The 24,102-nt window shown below is 42.1% G+C and overlaps 2 protein-coding genes across 5 annotated transcripts in view; both read right to left on the bottom strand.

The window, feature by feature from the left end:
• Window positions 1-24,102, bottom strand: part of CYB5A (cytochrome b5 type A) — an 80,468-nt gene that overhangs the window by 54,718 nt on the left and 1,648 nt on the right. For all 4 annotated transcript variants that reach the window (XM_082415949.1, XM_082415950.1, XM_082415951.1 and 1 more), the window contains exons 2-4: window positions 5,383-5,511; window positions 3,615-3,644; window positions 100-134 (exon numbers count right to left, since the gene is read on the bottom strand). In XM_082415949.1, coding sequence (XP_082272075.1) covers window positions 100-134; window positions 3,615-3,644; window positions 5,383-5,511 — 194 coding nt within the window. The remainder of the gene's footprint in view (window positions 1-99; window positions 135-3,614; window positions 3,645-5,382; window positions 5,512-24,102) is intronic.
• On the bottom strand, window positions 5,518-23,024 carry LOC309639112 (uncharacterized protein). The gene is made up of 4 exons (XM_082415959.1): window positions 19,501-23,024; window positions 10,224-15,743; window positions 8,951-9,051; window positions 5,518-7,813 (listed from the first exon to the last, which is right to left on the bottom strand). The coding sequence occupies exons 2-3, from the start codon at window positions 10,515-10,517 to the stop codon at window positions 8,953-8,955; spliced, it is 393 nt and encodes a 130-aa protein (XP_082272085.1). The 5' UTR covers window positions 10,518-15,743; window positions 19,501-23,024; the 3' UTR covers window positions 5,518-7,813; window positions 8,951-8,952.

Here is a 24,102-nt window from a genome sequence, read left to right as displayed (position 1 = left end):
AACAGAGGCGCCTTGGATGAGGGGAGAGGCCCCCAGTCCAACTCTGATATTAGGAGCCTTCTGACCACAGTAATGCTTTTAAAGAAAACTACCACATACCTGGAATTAGAATCAATAGTAGTAATAAGAGTTTCCTGAAACACAAGAGAAAAAGTAAAGTAAGTTAAAGGGAACATCTAAACATTTATTCAATTGACTAAAACCTGTTTTAAAACAAGATCACAATAGTTTATTCAATTCATTCTTCTTATTCAGTGCATTCTTCAAAAAAAGTTGAAAGGGAAAATTATATCATAAACTTCTCACCTGAATACCTAATTTCACCATTTTTTCAGAAGAAAAAAATTAGATAATTTGAAAGAAAATGTTAAAAATAGGCTACCTAAAATATTCTGCACATCTAAATACTTTAACATAGAAACCGAACACAGGTATCATTTATACATACACAGAACCTATCACTGTCTTTAAGGTTTCATTATCTTTAAGTTTCATTCTTCAAAAGCATGAATGAAATGTTCGATAAAAACATCAGTTACTTCATCAAATCTCATATGAAGTAAAAGTGTACCCAGATTATATAAAAAGACATGCCAACCAAAAAGAAAAAATAAGAAGTATCATTTAAATTATAACAGTCTGGACCACCTTTCCTGGCCTTCTTTAACTCTGTCAAGAAGGCTCTAAAAAGACACTGGAGGCCTCACAGGCTGACTTCACACTGTCACCCACCAAGAAACCTTCAAATGCCACGGTCTTTCACAGCTACAGCCTGTATTACTTTCCAGCACTTTCTGAGAGGGGTCCTTCCTGTCAGTACCATGAAAAGGAACTATGGATGGCTCTAGGAAGATGCATACTTCCCCAAACAGTGGGGTAACTAAGGCCTAGTGAAATGTAAGCTTTTTCGGGCTTAAAAACTTGTTAAGAAGCATTCTTTTGAAGCGCCACACCAGCAGAAGTATTAGTGCCTCAAAGAAAGGTAGCCAGAAATAAGGCAGCTTCACAGAGAGTTCTATCTCTGTAGTTTCCCAAAACACAAGATAAAAAACCGTTAGCAAAACAATCAGCGATTTGCAGTGAGGCAGAGCTACACACAGCAAGGCGAGTTAAAGACATTCCCGTGAAAAGGCAGAAACCTTCCAGGAAGAGCAAGCAAAGCAGTTATGAGACCCACCAACCTGGTAACATGGCCTTTAAGATTCCTGACACAGGAGGAGGGAAAAAAATAGTCATTTAAAAGAAAACTTCAGTTATTATCTTTTTAAGCAATATTAAATCTTAGAGACTACAAAAAGTATTCGTAACTACTGCAAGATTAGGTTTCAAATTTCGTATAGATGAATAAAATTAATAAGGATTACTAGAAGTAACTGGACAATGAGAAAATATTATTTAGCTATTAGAGACATATAAAGAAAGACATAATCAGTTCTGAAACAAATGCAACAGTTCATTTAAGGTAAAATGTTATTGTCACACTAGAAAGCTAAGCCTGAAATAGTAAACAGAAGGCAAACACGGATCTGTTATTTTGTTATACTGAGCACATGCATTTCACCAAACATGCTGACAACTCGGCATGGAAACTTGGCTGGCTTGCCTTCCACTACTAGTGCATCGTCACCACCAGTAACAACAATGATCCTCTAAAGAGCTAAACTGTAAAAGATAATATGCATGTTTGATTGCTTATGATCTGTTAGGCTCTTAACCCAGGGATGCTTAAGAGTTAAGGCAAGTTTGAATTACCACTTAGCACTTGGGCCACAGTTGGGTTTTGGTATGTAACTAACAAATTTGTCAGAACAGGGGAAAAAGACTCTGGTCTTTATTACAGGCTGTGCCTTCTGTTCACTCCGTGACCTTGAGGGGTTCAATTTCAAGTAGGAAAAGGTTAATAATAAAATCAGTACATGATAAGCTCTCAATAAAAGCATGCAAAGCCCATCGAGCTTTTGCAAATCAAAAACACCTCATTTATAACTTCATCTCACTTAGCCTATTTCTTCACTGGAAGGCTTTCCTAAAAATACTGCTGATGGAGTGATGCCTTTTATGCAAAGGCTAGAGCCTACAGAGGCATGAGAGACTTGCAACTGCCAAGCCTTAAGTGGGTGCTAACAGTGGTTCTGCAGTGTGTGACCTTGAACAAGGTCAAAGCTTGGAACAAGGTTGAGTTTCATTGCTTTCACCTTCCCTAGAAGGTCCAGGGATTCCCCCATGATATCATGAGAACCAAATCAATTCACTAACAGAGCAATGTTCTGAAAACTGCAACCACAAAAATCTATCAGTAGGTATTGCCACTAATGATATCATCCATGTCAAATTGATAGATATGGATTTGCTTACTTAAAAAATGCGTCTCTGTGTCTACAGATATCTTAACTTGGCAACTTCACCTGTTTCCCTTTGGGCAGGTTCAAGCTAATAATCTTTGGTGCAGCTTATTGCACAATTCGAATATTTTCAGCAGGCAAAATTTCAAAAATTCAGACCACGGCGTACATTTATCAGACTGGAGATAGATGGAATGGTTATAAGACACACCCAAAAAGGAACACTCTCTTCTGATAAACTAGAAGCACAGAAAAGATAAATCTAGGAAAGTGGTCATGTATTTTCTTTCACTGTGTTTGCTTCTGGCCTCTAAGAAAAATAGCAAGTTCCTGTCCCATATTCCTCCAGTTCTGCTCTAAAGTCAGCAAAGTCACGTATGTTCTAAAGGAAGAGTCTGACTCTCAGAAGTAAAACAGTTATGTAGGAGATCTTAGCTCTAACTGGTGCTTTCTGCTGGTAGGAATCGTGGTTCAGGACATGGTTGGACCTACATTAGTTCCAAGTTCAGGTAACAGGCCTTAGCAAATCCTTGTTTTACTACAGCTGAATGATATGCACCAAGCTTACTAACATACTGAACACCTAATGGGAAAAATTACACTTTTTCCCTGACAGACGTTGGAGAAAAAGCAAAAAACTTCATGTATCACAGAATTTCAACCGTCCAAAAAGGAGCCTCAAAAAAGGTACTAAGTCATCTAAGTGAGGTGATCAGTTCAGAGAGAAGGGCTAGTGAACCAGGGCATAAAAGTAGCACTACTAGAATTATTTTCCTTTCTTAAGGAAAAATATATCAAAAAGTTCTTTAATTAGCATTAAATTCAACCAACAAACATTTACCGAACACCTACTATGTCCCAGAGACGTGGAGATGAAGAAGACATAGGTAGTGTCCTTAAAGGTTTAAGTATTAAGACCTCTGCTCAGATTTTAAGTTCTCTGAAAAGAAGGCTTATGTCAAATCTTTCAGATCAGAAGCACAATGCTACTTATAAAAAGTAGCTCTTCAAAAGGTATCTGTTGATAATTATGGTGAAAAAGTTATTTTAAGTATTGAGAGTCTTGTGAAGAGAACACACAAGCTATCCTAATGAAATATACTGACCGGCCTAAACAAACAAAAAATTTTGCTGAGACAACAGGGTACATATTCATCTAACCTAGAAAGACCTATGCTGGCCTCAGGTAAATAAATGCCTTCCAGTTTGACAGGTATGAAATACAGTGCAGATAACTAAAGCCACCGAGATACTGGAGATGGTCACACTTACCGAAGGCTTGGTTATCTTTGACCTGTCATCCTGCAATTAAAAAAAAAAAAAGTAAGCTCCATTATGAAAGGAAAAACTACCATTTCCAAAGTAAAAAAAAATTATTATTCAGTAATTAGCATTTTAGGTTCCATCTAGGTTATCAAATACACAGTTTGATCCATCTGACTGCAAAAATTAATAGCAGGTTAAGTGCCTAGCTTTATTTCAATCTGGCATTCCAAAGTTTAAAATAGCATCCATGATAGTCATATTTATATGCTGATCTGTATATATATTTATGAGACCCGGATTCTGATCTGTAATTCAGGGAGCAGCTGAGACCTAATTAGATTCTTCCCTTCTACCCTCTGAAATTCACTTTGAGGTGGGGGGGTGGGGTGGGGGGGGGTGTGTGTGTGTGTGTAATTTGTGTGGTATCCTCAGTGAATTCCTGCAGCCTCCCAAGTATAGGGTTTATCATCGACTCTCTAAAGGGTGACCACAGGTGAGGCAGAAATGCTGCAGTCACAGCCTGAAATCCCACCTGCTCTACCCTCACAAGCTTTGGAATGGAAAGAATAAGGACAGGATGCAACATTTTAAGGGCAGGCCTTTCCAATTACCATACAACTATTTCGCTTTGGTGACACAGAAGATAAAGATGAAAATATGTGGATGAATAAACCTTCCTGACACATGAAGCTTCCTTTCTCAAAGTACCATCTCCCACCACCAAAAAACCCACGTCCCACTCAACGGAAACTGCTCTAACACAGATTTCCTACCTTCAGGCATTCCCCAAAGAGCCTACTTCAACCCTTCCTTTTTTCACAGTCGCTACAAGAAGCGTCAATCAGACGCAACAAAACTTTTTGCATGGCTGTTTTTCATATGGTTTCTAGGTGTGCTCACTGCGGTGGAGGCTATTTGCTATGTTTTCTTCTTGTTGGAGCCCGCTTCTAGGAGCACCTCCACCCCTTCAGGTTGGCCACTGGTAACGTGCCCAGAGCTGGGGGAGGAGAAAGGAAGGCACTGGCTCGGAGGAGAGGTCCAGGCTCTCTCTAGAGGTGACAGGGATCTACCTGTCTGCTCCAGATTCCAAGTTTGCACATCTCCAAGTTTGCAGCTATATTCCGGATAACTTTGGTTGACAGACAAGTGGAGTTATAAATGTACATTTTGAAATGCTGCAGAAGGGCCTAAATTCCTATTACAGCCCTGGGTTTACATAAAAGCCAAAACAAGCCTACGTTTTTGCAAAATCAGTCCATGGCTTGCCACCAAAGGTGATGTTCTCAAAGGTCTCAGGTAGAGTGAGAAGGATGAGGACCACGTGTGGGTTTTACAGAAGGCAGAGTTTATTGATTTAACATAGTTGATTTTTTTAAAATTTCTGTATCATTTTTTAGAATTTAAATATCCTCAAACTAATGAAAGTAGAAAGGAGCTTCTTAAGAAAAACATTTTGGTCAAAAAAGAAAAAAAAGACAAAATAACACTACTCTGGGTCAATACCCCCACCTTCTAAAATCTGCTGCTCAGGGAAACTTCAGAGTCTGAGATGCACCGTCCCCAGGACATGACCCTGGAGTGAGAGGATTCTAAGTGCTGGTGAAAAGTGCAACCAAGGAAATACAAAGAAATTTCTGGTCAATTTATTTCTAAAGTCAGGAGCAATTGTTTTTTGCTTTTTTCCTTTTTAAATTTTGTAATATGCAAGTCTACAGATTTGAGTAAGGTCAACCCACAGCCTTAAAGAGAAACAAGGCCCCCAAAAGGTGCTTACTGGATGCAGCTCCCCAATGATAAACGTTTTGGACAATTCTCGAGCATCCGTAGAGTGTCCGACATCCTCAAAGTTTTCAGTAGCATCACCTCCGGCTTGTTCCCTTAAGACTTCTTCCCCACCGGGGTGCTGTTTGAAGGACAGACAGACAGAAAAATGAGTATGTTTTCCAGGCAAATGAATTAAAAGGAAGTGGCCAGTTTACTTAACCAAATAGGCTACTCCAGAAGTCACAGATGACAATGTAGCGAAATAAATCATTCATAACCTGGGTGAAAACAATTCCTTTGTATTCAGTTTCCTACTTGAAAGTGCAGACAAACTTTCTCCAATAGTAAGACATTTATTTCCCGGTTATTCACATGGCAATAAAACCATTAGGCACACATTTTTCATCCTTTGGGAATGTCCTCTTTGCTTGTCCATAAAGCTCTCAAAATCTCAAAAAGTTTTTCTCAGTCTTTATCCAATCTACATCTTGTACGCATTTCCACACTTATTTAAAAGCCTTCCACTGGGCCACAGAATATTAGAGTCCACTTAAACATGGGAAGCCGCCCTGGAGGTACAGGCTGTTGACTGGCTCACTCTGAAAGCCAGCTTGAAGCTTCCTGATGCATCCCCAAGACCGTGGCAATGACAAATGTGGTTTGTTAATTCTCGAACAGTCTGTTTATTCTTAGGCACAGCCTGACAGGCACAGAAGCAACAACGTGGGAGACACAAAATGACTAACTTACGCAGCACCCACAAATTATGCAAATTCACAGATTGTTGTTTCTCTGTGTGGGTGGCTTAATTCATGAGTTCCTTAACTTTTGGGTCCTGTTAAAGATATGTGACCATAGACAAGTCTCCCAAATGAAATCATTATTTTCCAATTACAGCCTATCTTCAAAGGAAAATTTCAAATGAGGTTAAAAACATAGATTGGCCTTTTGTAAACAATCATAAAATTATACAAGTTTTAAAAATACAGAATTTTGGGACTTCCCTGGTGGCGCAGTGGTTAAGAATCCGCCTGCCAGTGCAGGGGACATGGGTTTGAGCCCTTTTCCAGGAAGATCCCACATGCCGCGGAGTATCTAAGCCCGTGCGCCACAATTACTGAGCCTGCACTCTAGAGCCCAAGAGCCACAACTACTGAGCCCACGTGCCACAACTACTGAAGCCTGCGCACCTAGAGCCCGTGCTCTGCAACAAGAGAAGCCACCGCAATGAGAAGCCCTGCACACCGCAATGAAGAGTAGCCCCCGCTCGCTGCAACTAGAGAAAGCCCACGCGCAGCAACGAAGACCCAACACAGCCAAAAGTAAGTAAATAAAATAAATTTATTAAAAAATATATATATATAGAATTTTATCTTTAAAGTGCTAAAATGAAGTAAACATTCTACTTCATAGACAGTAACACAATAGTCTTCACCTAAAGCAAAAGGACAACTTCTCAACTTAATTTCTCGTCAAGCACAGGAAACAAAAAAGTACGTGTCTACATGTATGTATGCACACATGCATTGCATGTGCAAGTGTGCATGCATTATGCATATGTGTATGCATGTACACATGTAACCATTTATGATTTAGACGCTGCCTAAACCATTTATAAGGCAGTTTTCTAAGGAAAAAAAAGAGAATGAGAGAAACATCTTGGGTTATATTGGTTTGAATGACCACTGTTTAGGAAAAAATATAGAATAAATGAATTGATGCTAAAATACATTTGTTCTACCTTTTTAGATTTTTTTGGATTTTTTTAAACAATTAGTAAGGAAACAAAGCCTAAAAATTGATTTTTGGAAAAAAATAATTCAAGTCTTGATAAGACAATAAATACGGGACTGGCTTGTTATGTGCAGGGAGAGACAAACAGAGAGAGACACATTGCCAAGGAAATCAGGTCTAAATCATGATGGTGTGGAACTCCACAATCCATCTTGTCACTGTCCTCACTCTTGTGACTAAGTTCATGCTGCCGTTTTAATAAGCACCCGTCACATTTGAAGACTAAAAGAAACACTCTTCCTTACCTGCTGGTCCCCGAAAGTCACAAAGAAAACTGGGAATGCTGGTGTGGGCGCCATCTTGGTTATTCCCAGAGACGGTCTGTGTCTCCCATTTCTTTCCAGAAACTCTCAGAGAACATACTACTATCTTTGGGGCAGGTTATAGAATTTGGGGTAGCCCAAAGAAAAGGCAAGGCTTTGAAAAAGGAAAGTGATAGAAGAACAGGCATGCAAAGCAAAATCATCTGAGGATTTTCTAAAAGATTAAGGAAAAGACCAAAATGCCTAGTTACAGGCAGGCAAGATTAGAGGTAACAAAAAAGAGTCTGAGACAAACTTTGGTGAAGTCTGTATCAGAAATCTGTCCTGGTAAAGAGTCACTCGCTAGGACCTCCATTCATCCCACCGTGTGCAGGCAGTCAGCCGCTGTAGAGCCCAGAGAGAGAGAAAGACGGGAGGGAACGTCAGGGGTGATGGTAGGAGGACCCAGGAAGGACAGAACCGGCGGCAGCCGTGGCAAAACAAGCCATTCCCACTGGAATTGTCCTTCTCACAAAAAATATCCCATTTTTCCAGAGGAAGATTCCATTTTCCATGTGCATAATTCCCTGTCTGCTTCTGTGAAATCTCTACTTATTATAAGGTCCCCAAGTACCACCTTGCACTGATAACATATGAGAATCTCCAGATACAAACTAGGGAATACCAGTAAAATAACTGGAAATAGCTTTCATTTTTTACATCTTTTTGTATATAAGGGTTATTTGCAAGCAAATAAACAGGAAATAGATTTTAAAAGATGAAACACTGGCATAGTCCATAATTCAGAAGACATCAACTGTCACAATCTCTACCTATTCCTAAGAACACTTTCAGAAAGACACGGTAAATTCTTGTGGTATAAAGAGAATGGTGGCTACCAGGTCCTGAAATTACAACTGTCTTTTCTACTGCTCACGGCATAAATGCTTTCAGCGATGCTGGCACAGTGGATCTGTTCTCCTTGAAATGCTTTCTTCAAGTGGCTTCCAGTACAACAGGCTCTCCTAGTTTCCCTTCAACTTTATTTCCTCTCCTGATCTTCTCCGAGTCTCAACCCCAGTGCTCAGTCCTTGGCGTTCTCCCATTCCACCTGTACTAGCTCTCCTGGTGATCTTACCAGGTCTCCGACCCAGAATATGACCTGTTCTCTAGTGAGTGCAGTTCATTAGGCTTCCTTTGAGCTCCAGACTTCTCCCACATGCAACAGCCTACTTACCTGTTCACTCAATGTCTAATGAGCATCCTGAACATAACATAACCAAAACCGAACGTTTTACTTTGCCCCCAGATACACTTCTTCCCAGTCTTTCTATTCTCAGTGAATGTTGCCACCACGCATACAGTTGCTGCAGCCAAACATCAGAAATCAAACTTCATTCCTCTTTCCTTCTCACTCCCATCCATCAGCAAATCCAGCTGGCTATCTTCAAAACATATTCAGAACCCAACCACCTCTCCCCACTTCCAATGCTACCACCTTAGACCAAACTAGCATCTCCTGAATGGACAACCACAACTGACCCCTAACGGGTCTCCTGCTTCTTCTCGATCCTTCCCACGATCGACTGTGCTTCCTCCATCATGCCGTAAGGATTTTCAGATGTCAGCTTAGTCCAGGGTAGCTGGTCATAGTGGAAGCGAGAGAGGTAACAGGTAAAATCGAAAAGCAAAACAGACACACTTCAGTGACAGGTCTTCTGACAGGCCCTCAGACTTGCCAAACTAGTTCCCCATCTCAGAACCCCTACGTTTGCCTCTGTGTGGAATGCTCTTCCCCCAAACCTTGATGAGATTTCATCTGTCCCCTCGTTTATCCCTGCTCACATGTCAGCTTTTCAGAGCCCTTTGCTGAGTTGCCCGTCCAGAAGGGCCTGCCCCGTCCTCACACCACGGTCTCTATCCCCTCCCTGCTCTTTCCTTCACAGCACCTAGTACTCCTGAAGCTGTATTTTGTCAATCGTTTGTAAGATTCATGAGGACAGAGGCCTTTGTCTGTCTTACTCATTTCTGCTGCCCAATACCTAGTTCAATGCCTGGCACATGGCAGATACAAAGAAATATTTGTAAGCAAGTTTGGATAAATAAAGGAGATGTACACGGCTGATTACACATTGGTCTTAGAACTAGTATATACAACTGGTTAAGTGACTGACAACAACTTTCCCATTCCAACTATTCTAGTTCACACCCCTTTCCTTCTCCTGAACTATAATAGTTCTTACCATTCAGAAACCATATAATTTCATATTCAATTGTTGTTTAATTCATTTAATCAAAATATTTATGAATACTAAGTGCAAAGCATTGCATGGGACACACAAAAGTACATGAAAAATAGACATGATTTGATCCTGAAAAAGCATACAATTAATTTGAGGTCAAAGAAGAAAAACACAGGGCTTCCCTGGTCGCGCAGTGGTTGAGAATCTGCCTGCCAATGCAGGGGACACGGGTTCGAGCCCTGGTCTGGGAAGATCCCACATGCCGCGGAGCAACTAAGCCCGTGAGCCACAACTACTGAGCCTGCACTCTGGAGCCTGCGCTCTGCAACAAGAGAGGCCACGATAGTGAGAGGCCCGCGCACCACGATGGAGAGTGGCCCCCACTTGCCCCAACTAGAGAAAGCCCTCGCACAGAAACGAAGACCCAACACAGCCAAAAATAAATAAATAAATAAATAAATAATTTTTTTTTTTTAAAAAGAAGAAAAACACAGATATAGCCTCATAGTTTTGACTATTCATGTGTGACCCACGGCAGTGATTGCTACCATTCTGTCTTCCAGGTCACTTACCCGTTCTTCTGCCTCAGTTATTCTGCTATTGATTCCTTCTAGTGTATTTTTCATTTCAGTTATTGTATTGTGCATCTCTGTTTGTTTGTTGTTTAATTCTTCTAGTTCTTTGTTAATCATTTCTTGCATCTTCTCGATCTTTGCCTCCGTTCTTATTCCGAGGTCCTGGATCATCTTCACTATCATTATTCTGCATTCTTTTTCTGGAAGGTTGCCTATCTCCACTTCATTTAGTTGTTTTTCTGGGGTTTTACCTTGTTCCTTCATCTGGGACATAATCCTCTGCCTTTTCATTTTGTCTATCTCTCTGTGATTGTGTCTGCCCTCTGGTGGATGAGGCTATCTAAGAGGCTTGTGCAAGCTTCCTGCAGGGAGGGCCTGGTGGTGGGTAGAGCTGGCTGTTGCTCTGGTGGGCAGAGCTCAGTAAAACTTTAATCCGCTTGTCTGCTGATGGGTGGGGCTGGGTTCCCTCCCTGGTGGTTGTTTGGCCAGAGGCGCCCCAGCACTGGAGGCTACAGGCTCTTTGGTGGGACTAATGGTTGACTCCTGGAGGGCTCATGCCAATGAGTACTTCCCAGAACTTCTGCTGCCAGTGTCCTTGTCCCCGCGGTGAGCCACAGCCACCCCCCGCCTCTGCAGGAGACCCTCCAACACCAGCAGGTAGGTCTGGTTCAGTCTCCTGTGGGCTCACTGCTCCTTTCCCCTGGGTCCTGGTACACACAAGACTTTGTGTGTGCCCTCCAAGAGTGCAGTCTCTGTTTCCCCCAGTCCTGTCGAAGTCCTGCAATCAAATCCCACCAGCCTTCAAAGTCCGATTCTCTGGGGATTCCTCCTCCCATTGCCAGACCCCCAGGTTGGGAAGCCTGACATGGGGCTCAGAACCTTCACTCCAGTGGATGGACTTCTGTGGTACTGTTCTCCAGTTTGTGAGCCGCCCACCCAGCGGTTATGGGATTTGATTTTATCGTGATCGTGCCCCTTGTACCGTTTCATTGTGGCTTCTCCTTTGTCTTTAGATGTGGGGTATCATTTTTGGTGAGTTCCAGTGTTTTCCTGTCAATGACTGTTCAGCAGTGAGTTGCGATTCCGGCGCTCTCGCAAGAAGGAGTGCCAGACATTAGAAATTTGGTTTCCAATAAGATGTGACTTCAGAAATGGCTTGGAATAGTGATGTAAATGATTGCACCAAATACCCTATCTGTATGGAAACAAAGAAACAAAAACGTGGTTCCTTCACAAAAGCTGCTTTAGTGAGAGCTCCAGATTTGTGCTTAGAATGTTTCGCAATGATAGAAATGCTCTATATCTACACTGTCCAGTATGGTGGCCACAAGTGGCTACTGAACATTTGAAATGGAGCTGAAAAGTAATGTAAAGTTTATTTAATTTATTTAAATTTAACTAGCGATTTTTGTCTATTAGCTACCATACTGGAAAGTGTAGCTACAGACAATGCAAACATTTTTCAAGAGACAGAGACAACCTGGGTGAAAACCGAAAAGGCATTTCCTTTGCAGTGAAAGACAAGAACATTTATTTACCGCGCGCGCGTGTGAGAGTAAAGGTGAGCTCAGTCCACTGAGAAGGGCGCTCCTTTGCATAATGTGGTGATGGTTAAAGAAGTGGTGGCATCAGCTTTAATCTGAAAAACACGCAGTGCAGGTGGAGTTCAAGTGTTCCTGGGATTGCTTCCTTCAGCAGAGATACCAAGGTTATCAGGGTTAACCCCACATTTGCAGCACCTCCCACCAGGGACCACATGATAAGCTTCATTCATAACCAAAGTTCCAAGAATCTCACGCGGCCCACTGAAAACTGCGCAGCTCTGTGGTGTATCCCCTAGGACATAACAAAACAGTACGTGACCCAAACCTGATATGCAATGCCCTCATGGCCCAGCAATGCTACACCACACTGTTCAAGAGGCGAAGGCCAGTCCCTAGGAGGATTGCACCTCGTCCTCTAACCCCTGGATATGCTCCACTTCAGGGATAACTAGTACTGAGAGAGAGACCACATACAACATGTAACTTTTTTTCAAATAAAAGTAAGAGTCCAGTTTCCCACATACAGGGGAGAAAGAAAAAAAAAGAGAATATCAAGAGTAAAAGAGCAGAAGGTGCTTTACCAGACCACAAAAGTACAAATATATAAGGGGTCAGGTACAGAATAAGTGTTACAATCAATGAAGGCAAGGTCTTGGATAACTTTTGTATGTTACGAGGCCAAGAATTCTAAAGTCAACGTAATGAGAGTTATGCCTCACGTCCTTTTTAGAATGAAGCCAAAGAGAAATGCTAAATAAAGCAATAAATGCATTATTAGAGATTCCACAAGATCAAGGATTATTTTATATTATAGGTAAATTCTACTTCATATTTAATAGTACAGTAAATAGCAATAATACATTAAAAATGGATCTAGAAAAGCTGGGAAGATAAAAAAGATAAACTTACATGCCACTCCTGATACAGATGCTTTCAATAAATACTTAATATGAAGGCAGTAATCTTAATCAGAAAGAAAGTGTTGTGGGTAAAATCAAAATGTTGAATCACTCTAGATTCGAACATGCAGTCTGTAACTACTATTAATTGGGAAACTGATTATCGAGTGAAAATACCTTCCAGGTCCATTCTGCATTCCTACTGTTTGCTTCTATGGCCATTTACAGTTCCTTAGATTCTCTACCCAGAAAATAAAAATGGGTCTATATTATCTCTTTGAAATTGTCTTTGCTAGTTATATTCCTCTTTAATACAAATAATTTCATAAATGAGATACTTTTAGGCTTGATACAGAAAAATATGTTTTACTTATTCTTTGAACTTAACTCCTAGAATTCCTACATTTTAGTGGCTTTGGAAAAACAAGTTATAAAATTTCGAAGTCAAAGGTTAGAAGGTCTTGTTAGTAAGACAGCAAAGCCCTACATTCTTGTAAATAAACCAGGGAAGTGCTTCTCTTCAAATTCATGGCTCCAGCCACCAAACTAGTCTTCCCCTCTCCGATCCCTCAGCACATTCTTAACCATCTTATATATTGCTGCTAGAATATTCATCCCCAAATATTGTTTTGACCCTCCCCCTACCCACTTAAACTTTTAGCTGGGAAATGGCTACTTAGAATAGAAGATTTTCCCAGCCTCCCTTGCAGCTGGGTATGCCATGTGATTAAATTCTGCCTAATGTGAGCAGAAGTGTCAGGAGAACCTTCAGAGTGATGTGCACCCTTTGCCCTTTCTCTTCATCCCTTCCTTCATCTTGCTGTCTGGAAGGGGAACGCAGCCTTTGAGAATAACGATGAGGGCCTGACTCTGGGGATAGGTGAGAAGTGAGCCAGAAGGAGAGCCCCAGGGGACTTGATGGAACACAGCTAGCACACCAGACCTGGACTGCAAAGCTCATTTCTTTATGACAGATGAATAAACATCTACCTTGTTCAAGCACAAGGGGGTTCTTCTGAGCTTAATTCTAATTACTACATCAATCACTTTGTCAAAAAAATACCATGTGGCAGGCACTGTACTAAGTCCTGAACATATAAAAGACATAGATAAACATACTCTGTGTCAAGAAACTTAAAACCAAATTAGGACAATGATCTTTATGTACATTAAAAAATTAGAGAAATATTAAGGGATCATCTTAATGGTTGACTGAACAGAGTAGAAGTCTAGAAAGGTAGATGCTTTTAAAAAATAATCTAGGCTGCTTTAGGAGAGTTAGTATTTGGATAAATAGAGTAGATAAAGATGAATAAGCTCAAGAGGAATATGAACACGAATGAAGGCTTACTGGCTGAAATATGCATGGCATACTTGGGGCAAATGAAGAGATAAGTGTGAATAAAGTAAAATACGTGAGGCTGTGTGATGGCTTACTTTACATGTCAACTTGAGGTGAAACTTGATTTCTGGGAGGTGTTTCTAGATGAGATTAGCATTTGGATCAGTGGACTCAGCGGAGGAGATGGCCCCGCCCAATGTGGGCGGGCACTATCCAATCCATTCAGAGCTTGAATAGAACAAAAGGTGGAGCAAGGAAGAATTCACCTGTTTTCCTGTATCATTATTTGAGTTGGGATCTCTCATCTCTCCTTCCCCTGCCCTCAGCCTCCCATTGACTCCTCTGGTTCTCAGGCCTTCAGACTCAGACAATCACTCCACCAGCTCTCCTGGGTCACCAGCTTGCAGATGGCAGACTGGGGGACTTCTCACCCTCCATAATCATGGGAGCCAATTCCTTCCAATAAATCTCTTCATACATAAATATATATATGAAGTATGTACGAGTATCTCCTATTGGTTCTATCTCTCTGGAGAACCCTAACACAGGCTGGATGGTTAGAAGGACCAAACCACTAGGGCCTTGAGAGCCAGTGTGACGTGGAAGACAATGAGGGCCACTGTGGGCTCCTGAAGAGCAGAGCGACCATGACAAAATGCCGGATGGACCTGTCATGGTTAGAGCAGAGAGGCTCAAAACCGAGACAGGGAGAGCACCACTGCAGACATGCAGCAATCTGACCAGCATGAACAGCACAAACCCCTCACTCTCCCTCTGCCAGCCCACAGGCACCAGTCTTAATAATAAGCCACTCTCGGCTTCCTGAAAGTCGGCTGTCCTCCACCTCACCTGTGAGCACAGCACCAAGAGCATAAAACTCAGCTGGAGATCCTAACTCAGGCACTCTAAATACCCGGTTTCACATGGATAAAAAGGCACCGCTTGATCATTTTCTCATTTGTTTTTGTTTGGGGGAGGCAATGAGAAAAGAGAATCAAGCACATGTCACCTCCCAATTACTATCGATAACCCTTCCCCATATCACTCGACAAAATGTTAAAGCAGACCCCTCAGTAGTCACGTATTTGGCCATAAGCCCCTGCACCTTTGTTGCGGTTTGGTCTCCAGCTGTCTTGGCCTCCACGTCCAGGCAGTACTGTGTTACGGAAGAAGCCCAGGTTTGGAAGCAGAGGAAGCTGAATTCAAGATCCGGCTCTGCCACATCCTAGCAGAGCGACCCAGGAAGGTAGCAGCTCTTCCTGAGCTTCCATTTCTCCATCATTAGATACCTCTCCCACTTACACTACAGAGATTAAGTGATATAACTAGTACAATACCTGGCATGTAATAGGTGTTCCATCAATATCAATTTCGTTCCCTTTCTTATCCAATACTGCCCCATTCAATACTGCCAGAAAGAACCTTGAACAGAACCTCGCACAGTGCCTGGTCCCTGTAAACTGCTGAGGCCAAGTCCAGCACCAAACCCCAAACCCCAAGGGACCCCTTCTTTCCACCCTGCCCTTCAAGAGATTTCTGTGGATTAAATCAACTGGCTTGAACCTACTAAGCCACAGACCCAATGACAAGAGTTAATAGAAACAACATACCATAAGGACAAAGAACATTCGCTACATGAAATAATTCTTAAAGGTCATTAGGATGAGAACAGATAAGCAATGCAGCTGTGAGCTGGTAACTATCCTGCAGAGTGCTGTTATAGTGTTCTCTCCTTGAAAAGAAAGAGAAGCAAAATCATTCATGGTTACTCTTAGAGTTGAGACAGTAAATGTTTGGCCCAAAATTTACCATGAATCAAAGATAATTTTGCATTTAGTCAGTGTGCCCTGATCAATATTTTTAATTCTACCGTCACTAAACTTATCTCATTAGGTAAAATAAGTGAGTTCATTGGAGACGTAACAACTCCTGGGATCTCTGAAGGGAAGAGTAAGTCCCAGACTGAGAAGTAAGGACCCTGGGGTAGAGGAAGGGGCAGGGACAGGTCTGCCTCCGAAGGACAAGAGCAGGGGACACCGAGGCCAGGAGAGTTAGAACACACACCGCTTGCCTTGTGACCCAGCTCAACCCAACGCTCCTCATAAGAACAAGCAAAGCCACCAAAATTGAGGGCCCAGTGGAAGATGGGTTATGATCTAAGAGGGGCTATTCCTCTATCTACGCTAGGATCCATCTTGAGTTGGAATGGCCAAAAGATGAGAGGACAGGACAGGCTACAATTGAGACTGAAAAGGAGGATTGAGGGTGGAACCAGTCCTCCTCAATACCAAATCATTAGGCCTATTTTTCCTTTTATATCTAGTGTTAAGAATAAAAAAATTTGGCTAAAACAGGCAACTGGAGGCAAGGGAGAAATAAAACAAGCTGTCAGGAAATTATCCACGCTGGCCCAATAGCCATTCTGCATTGATTTTCTAATATTTTACACTTGTAAACTTTCGCTTATTCATTCAATAAATAACTATTTATTGAGTCTTTTCTATGTGCCAGCATTGTTCCAGTTGCTGGGATATATCGGGGAATAAAGCAGAAAAGAATTCCTGCATTCACAGAGTCTACATTCCAGTGGAGGGAGACAGATAAGCAGTAAGCATGAGAAATAGGTTACACGGTATGTTAGAAGGTGACATGTGCTATAGGAAAAAGAAAAACCAGAGCAGGGTGGTGGGGTCCAGAATGCAGGGGGCTGAATGCAGATGTCCAGCTGTAAATGGGGAGTCAGGAGAGGCCTCGCTGAGAAAGTGAAGGAGTGAGCATGCTGCTATCTGGGGGATAACCTTCCAGCGCAAAGGGTTTTGGTGGAAGGGTTCCTGGCATGTTCTTAGAAGAGCAAGGGCATCAGCATGCATGACGCAGGACGTGCCAGAAGGCAGTGGGACCTTGTAGCTGCCTTACAGGCTTGGCTTTAACCACGAAAGAGAGGGAGCTGATGAACGTGTTTTTTGTTTTAACTCTTTATATTGAAAATAGCTGCAGAGAGGTGCCATGCGCCCATCACTCAGATTCCTTCAATGGGCAACATTTTCCATAACTGTAATGCATCGTCAGAACCAGCAAATATCTTAAATAGGAGTCCCTAGACTGACTCAGAGTTGTTGTGTGCACTTGTGTGTCTGTCTGGTGTATCTTTGGGTCCTGGTCTGTGGCACTTTCCCACATGCAGATTCACAGAACACAGGACCATTCTGTCACCACAAAGGCGCTCCCCCTCCTGCCCCTTTGCAGTCCCCCTCCCCCGCCACCTATCATCTGTTCTTCACTTCTGTGACCTTGTCATTCTGAGAACGTCACAGAAATGGAAGCACACTGTGTGCAGTCTTTTGAGACTGTCTTTTTTCACGCAGCGTAATACCCTTGACACCCAGTCAGGTTGCTTTATTCCCTTTTTACTGCTGAGTTGTCTTCCCTCTACGCATGTACCAGTCTAACCAGGGACCCACTGAGGAACATGTGAGTTGTTTCCAGTTCGGGGCTTTACAAATAAAGCTGCCAGCCCAACAGCCACTCTGTATCAATTGTCTGATACTGTTTACACTTATAAACTTTTATTCATTCAATCAACCAATACTGAGTCCTCTCTCTGTGCCAGCATTGTTCTAGTTGCTGGGATTTGCATACAGGCTTTTATGTGGACATAAATTTCCATTTCTCTAGGACAAATGTCAAGGAGTGCTACTGCTGGGTCATATAGTAAGTCTATGTTTAGCTTTTCCAATCAATCAATCAACAGGTAGATTGATTTCCAGAGTGTCTGTACCATTCTGCATTCTCACCAGCAACGCATGACCAATTCAGCATTTCTACATCCTCACCAGAATTTGGGTTACCAGTATTTTTTATTCTAACAAGTATGTTATAGTATCTCACTGTGGTTTTAATTTGCATTTCCTTAGCAGCTAATGATGTTGGACATCTTTTCATGTATTCATTTGCCATTCATATATCTTCTTGGAGGAAATGTCTATTCAAGTCTTTTTCCCATTTTCTATTTGGATTATTTGTTTCCTTATTGTTGAGATTAGAAAATTCTTTATATATTCTGGATATAAGTCCTTTGTCAGATATGAGAAAAAGTTTTCTCCTAGTCAATGGCCCTGTCATTTCATTCTATTAACAGGATCTTTTAAAGAACAGCATTTTTAATTTTTATTAAGTCCAATTTATCCACTTTTTCTTATATGGATCATGCTTTTGCTGTTGTGTCTAAGAACTTTGCCTAATCCTAAGTAAGTCTCTTCAAAATTTTAAAATTTTATATTTAGATCTATGATCTACTTGGGGTTAATTTTTATATAAAGTGTGAGGTTTGGGTCAAGATTTATGTTTTTGACTACTGTTGTCCAATTGTTCCAGAACCATTTGTTGAAAAGGCTGTCCTTCCTCCATCAAATTGCTTTTGCATCTCTGTCAAAAGTCAGAAGTATTTGCATGGGTCTATTTCTGGTTTCCCTACTCTGTTCCATTGATCTACGTATATGTCTCTTTGCCAGGACCACGCTTTCTTGATTACTGCAGCTATATCCAAAGTCTTAAATTGGGTGGTGTCATTAGCCACTGAAGGGTTTAAATAGGAAAGTGATAGAATCTGACATCTTAAAATAGCACTCTACTACCAAAAGTACACAGTCAGGGGTGAGGGCCACCAGGCTGGAGGTGATGGTGCTCAGAGCAGGGAGACGGCGTAGAGGGGGAAAGATTAGTCGGATTCTGACTCCTTTATAAAAGTTGAGCCCACAGAATGTTCTGGGGGATTCAGTGTGGGAGTGAGAGAGAGAGAAGGATCAGACATGACCCCAGGGTTTTCGACCTGAGCAAATGGGTGGAAGTGTCATCACTGAGATAGGGAAGGTGACAGCAAGATGTGTGAGGGAAGGTCAGTTCAGTCTTTAACACGTTGGGTCTGAGAGGCATGTTAGAGATCTGAGTGGAGATGCGAAGTGAGTTGCGGATACAAGAATCCTGAGTGTAGGAGAGACATCTTTGTGACCTGGAGATAAAAATCCAGGAGCTGTCAGCACATTTAAAGTCGTGACACTGGATGAGATGGCTGAGGGAAAGTGGAAAACACTGGGCCCCGGGGCCTCCGACACTGCAGGATGAGACAGAACATCCCCCTTTCTGGTAAAAGACATTGGGCGGTGACCTGAAGAGGGTGGTGAAAGGAGGGCACACCAGGCAGAAGGGAAACTGCACAAAGGTCTTAAGGCAGAAACAAGCCCGACTTGTTAGGGACACAGAAAGGCGTGGAGGGCAAGGCGACAGTGTTACCAGCTGAGGTGGGAGAGGAAGGAAGGGGCCAGATCATGCAGAGTTTATTACACCAGGAGAGAGATGGCATTTTATTCTAAATGCATTGGGAAGCCATGGAAAGGGACTAAGCAGAGAAATGACAGTCTGTTTCTACAAAATGAAGTTTTTTATGTTCTTCTAGAAATTACATTCTTTAACATAATAACAACATACATTACCTGAACTGAAAACTCATAAATCAACAACAAATGTGATGGAACCACTGAAATCCTGAAGACTATGTCAGGACACGAGCTCTGAAGAGGAAGATAGTCTAACAACTAGAGCCACAAGAAAGGAAGGTGCAGACGGATGACAGTGTGAAGGAAGGAGGGAGAGACCCTTCCCGAGGCCCCCAGGAACCACGTGTAAGTGAGACAGGGAAGTTGGCGGACAAGGAAACACGGTACCACCCACAGCTCAGAGGGCAGGAGGGAAATCAGCGAGGGGGTGGGAAGGGGAGGGCAGGGGATTAGCTAAATCCACAGAAGGATTTTCTCAGAGCAGTAACCTCATCAGATTTCCACTCAGAACAAGCCCTTCCAGGCCAGTTATTTAAGAGGCCTTTAGAAAACATTTAACCTCTGCACCCATGCCCAACAATCTCTTTCTTGAATGAAATAATACAGATTCTTAAAATCATCCAGATGTCATCTGTGTTAGGAACAAATGGCATCCTTGAAGACTCCTCCAGAACTTTCTCTACTTAAAAACTCCCCATGGGCAACTGGAATGGCTGTTTTCTCCACCTTCTAGAAGGCAGCACAGTAAAACGACAGCAGATGGAAAGAAAAGCACATTTTAGCCCTTTGACCTTCCAAAGGTTTTCTTTTTATTCTTTCACAACTCCCCTCTGCTTTCTCCCTGGTTCCTATGGAGAACCCTGGATATGGGGGTGGGGGGGAATCTCAAAGCAAATAACAGCAGCTGTGTACCAACTGGATGTCTGTTTTCTTTTAAAGCTGTACTAGTTATCTTAGGTCCCCTGCCCTAGTCACAGAGTTAGTGTTTTCCACTTTCCCTCGGCCATCTCATCCAGTGTCACGGCTTTAAATGTGCTCACAGCTCCTGGATTTCTTCAACATATAAATTCTCACATTCACCATTGTGAGATGAGGCTCTGATGCCTATTTACGCAAGATGCCTGAACCACCTTTACCACCAAGGATCCCTTTATATTTTCCTCCTATGGATTTCATATTTGCTGAGTTTTATTTACCAAACTATGTATGTTAAATAATAATAACTTTTCCATTTCACACTCATCAAAGACATATTTGCAACTGCAGCTTTTTAGTAGTATAAGATTCAGGATATTATCAAACTTCCTTGAAAAAAGCAAAGGCATTTGGGATTTTAGCACTAAATATGACAGTCCTACCAACAGTAAAGATGTAGGGTCCTCTGTGTTTTTCAAAATTAAGGACACTGAGTTTCAAGCACCCACACTCTCTTCCTGGCCCCCCAGGGTACTGAGGTCCCCCAGGCTTGGAACCACTCATCTCTGCAAAGCAGGCAGCCATGTTCAAGGAAAACAACAAAAAGTAAGTCCCTAAAACAAAACCTGCTATAGAGAATACTGCCTAAGACTCAAAAGGCAAAAGTGAGTCAGAAGCCAACAGCTTTGTAAGGCAGAATGCTGTTAAAGAACATCTAAGATGCAGATACAGAGCATCAGAATCCCAAGATCACCAGAAAAAGTTCTACAGAAACAAGTTTCCATTTTGATCATGTAAAGGAGGAGGACAACTTGACACAAAATATTATTCTTTATAATATTTTTCAGGAAGGTGTCTATTTCACAAATTAAACACGTAAAGACTTAAACTGAAAGCAAGTTAATATTACTGCCATCAATTATGTGATATTTTCTTCTCATATTCCACAGCACTCATAAAACCTGAATAAATGCTACTGCCCAAATCACAGAAAGGGAAAAGCAAACCATTTTTCTCCCTGGCCCCAAATGGCTGCATTTTCATTCAAAGTTCTACAATCACTAACCTTGCTAATAATATAACCAGAAATGACAAGACTCAAATTCACAAACATAAGTTCAAAAACTATAACTCAGAATTGAAAAACAAAACCCACCTACTTCAAAATACGTAGGCAGGGACTTCCCTGGTGGCACAGTGGTTAAGAATCTGCCCACCAATGCAGGGGAAACAGGTTCGATCCCTGGTCCGGGAAGCTCCCACATGCCGCAGGGCAACTAAGTCCGTGCACCACAATTAGTGAGTCTGCACTCTAGAGCCCATGAGCCACAACTACTGAGCCCACATGCCACAACTACTGAAGCCCGCGCGCCTAGAGCCCGTGCTTCGCAACAAGAGAAGCCACTGCAATGAGAAGCCCGCGCACCGCAACAAAGAGTAGCCCCCGCTCACCGCAACTAGAGAAAGCCCGCGCGCAGCAACAAAGACCCAACGCAGCCAAAAATAAATAAATAAATAAATATTCAAAAAATACGTAGGCAACAAGGCTCATAATCTCATAGATCAGTATCAGATAGTAACTGAACACCTGCTGCTATTGAGATTGCCAGTAATAAGGAGCCAATCTTCCCGCTCAGGTATCTACCCTTCTTTGGAAAACAAAACAGCTTTATAAGGCTATTATTTCAGGAGGTGGAGCTCACTGAACAACTTAGAAACTTCACTTGTGTTCTTGAGCAGAGGGTACAATTTTTATAATACTCTCCTGTTTCACACCTTCACCTAAAATCTCATGTTAGCACTCAGCTGCACATGATGCTACAGAAAGAAAGGCACACCCCACGCTGACCTGTACAGGTATGGGAGTCTGCATTTACTGTGAAGACCATACACCTGCCATTGTGTTATATCTTTAACCAGCATTATTTTGTTTCTTATCGTAACCCCTCCAAGTTGGCACTATTGTCATCCTCCCATTTTACGTTAAATAAGGCATATGAGGCATAGAGAGCGTAGGCACAGACTAGGACCCCCTTCCACCCATCACAGTATATACTGTCTCAACATGAATACACACATGCATATACATCTATGATATATACGGAGATGTAGCCTATAATGAAAGTTCACTATTTAGAGGTAGGAAGGCAAAAAACAAAAAACTTCTTTCATATTTGGGTAAGTTAGGGAAAGTAGAATATTCTTTAGTTACCACGCAAAAGCTTCATGAATTTCTGGAGCTTTTAAATGATGGAAGAAAGGGGGCAGGGCAAGGGAGGAGAAACAGATCTTCTGGGCTCCTTTCTCTGTTTCAAAAGAAGGGATGAGATAAATAGCACTGCCCTAATAAAGTAATGGAACAGGAGGAATCTAGGAAGAAGTGAAAATTCTGGCAGAGCGCCCTGCAGGTCTCTGAAGGAGATGTGTGTTGAAGATGCAGGAAGCCACTGGCAGGGAATCCTAGGATGGCTAAGCTGGGGCAGGAAGCCAAAGCCTAGGACACTGCATTAATCAGAGATGGTCACAAAAAGTGAAAACAGATAGTGAAAACAGTAAATAGAACATATGTCCCCTAAAAGTATAATCAGATGTTCTGGGGAGGCTGGCACCGCCGATGACCAGCTAGAACAGGTTGCGTGAGCCTCCTCCTCGCTGCACACCTTCATCCTTCTGATCGGTCCCATTTCACAATGTCAGCCACTGTCCTGTTCTACCTTAATCCAGACCAGCTCTGGGAGCCGGTCTGTCACCGCTGATGTTAGGCCCTACTCACCAGAGTCAATGCCTGACGCCTCACACGGCCACTCCGGGTCCACTCCCCACCACTGAACTAGACTCTGGCTGATACAGCACAGCTTTGTGTATAATAATCCCTGCCCATTGCATTGTTTTCTGTGTTATTCCAGCTTCCTCAAACGGAAACTTCTGAGAATAGAACTGATATCTCTTCCTCTCCAGTTCCACAGTCTCCACTATAAGAACTCAGCAGATACAGGATCACTGATCAAAAGGAAGGGCGTGAGTGAGTACCAGAGAGCAGTGGTGTCCCAAACACAAGTCCAGATAGGCTATTCTGGGGAGTTTCTACCAAGAAGCAATTAAGAAAAGTTTAGTTTATAGGAACTGCTGTAAACTTGTTTTTATGTATCTCACTATAAACAGTAGTTTTGAGTTATCTTGCTATAAGTATTAGTTACCAAATATTAGTGATAAACTCGACTCATCGCATTTTTCTGGAGAGATGTTCTCCCCAAGCTACTTTTAAAGAAAGAGTATTGAAAACTGAGTGAAAAATAAAGGAATTTGCTGTCAGCTAATTCACCCACTGAGCAGCTGGTTTGCATCTCTTCCCGTTTCGCTTAGAAAACCTTGTGCAATTCCTTTTCTGCCTCATAAGAATGAAATGTAAATGGTTTATAGTAAAGCTTCATAATCTTCTCTTCCTTATCTCCTGAGAAATGTACCCATAAAAGTTATGCAAAATATATCTTAGGGCAGTGATTCTTGACTAGCAGTGACTTTGTTGTCCCCAAGGGGACATTTGGCAATAGTTGGAGACATTTTTGGTTGTCACAACGAGGGGAGGGGGTGATACTGGCATCTGGATAGGGGGAGACCATGGAGGCCCCCTGTACAACACAATGAATAGAACCCCACAGAAAAGAAAGAAAAAAGTGGCAAAGCTTCATAACATAAAATATCCTATTACTTTATAAATGCTATTCTTTTTTATAGACACAAATAAAGAAAGCACACAATGGATCTTAAAATTCTACAATTACATATACCATGGGAAGGGGGAAGGAACAGTTTTAAGCAGACATCTGGTATCAATTAGACCTG

This window comes from Balaenoptera physalus (assembly GCF_965194825.1).
Source record: "Balaenoptera physalus genome assembly, chromosome: 12".
Taxonomy (NCBI): Eukaryota; Metazoa; Chordata; class Mammalia; order Artiodactyla; family Balaenopteridae; genus Balaenoptera; species Balaenoptera physalus.
This window is presented reverse-complemented; position numbering and strand designations above follow the sequence as displayed.

Coding starts and splice junctions, on each gene's coding strand:
- LOC309639112 (XM_082415959.1), bottom strand. CDS start 10,517: ATGAAAAGGCAGAGGATTATGTCCCAGATGAAGGAACAAGGTAAAACC. Junction 9,052..10,223: donor TAACTGAGGCAGAAGAACGG/GTAAGTGACCTG, acceptor CACTATGACCAG/CTACCCTGGACTAAGCTGAC.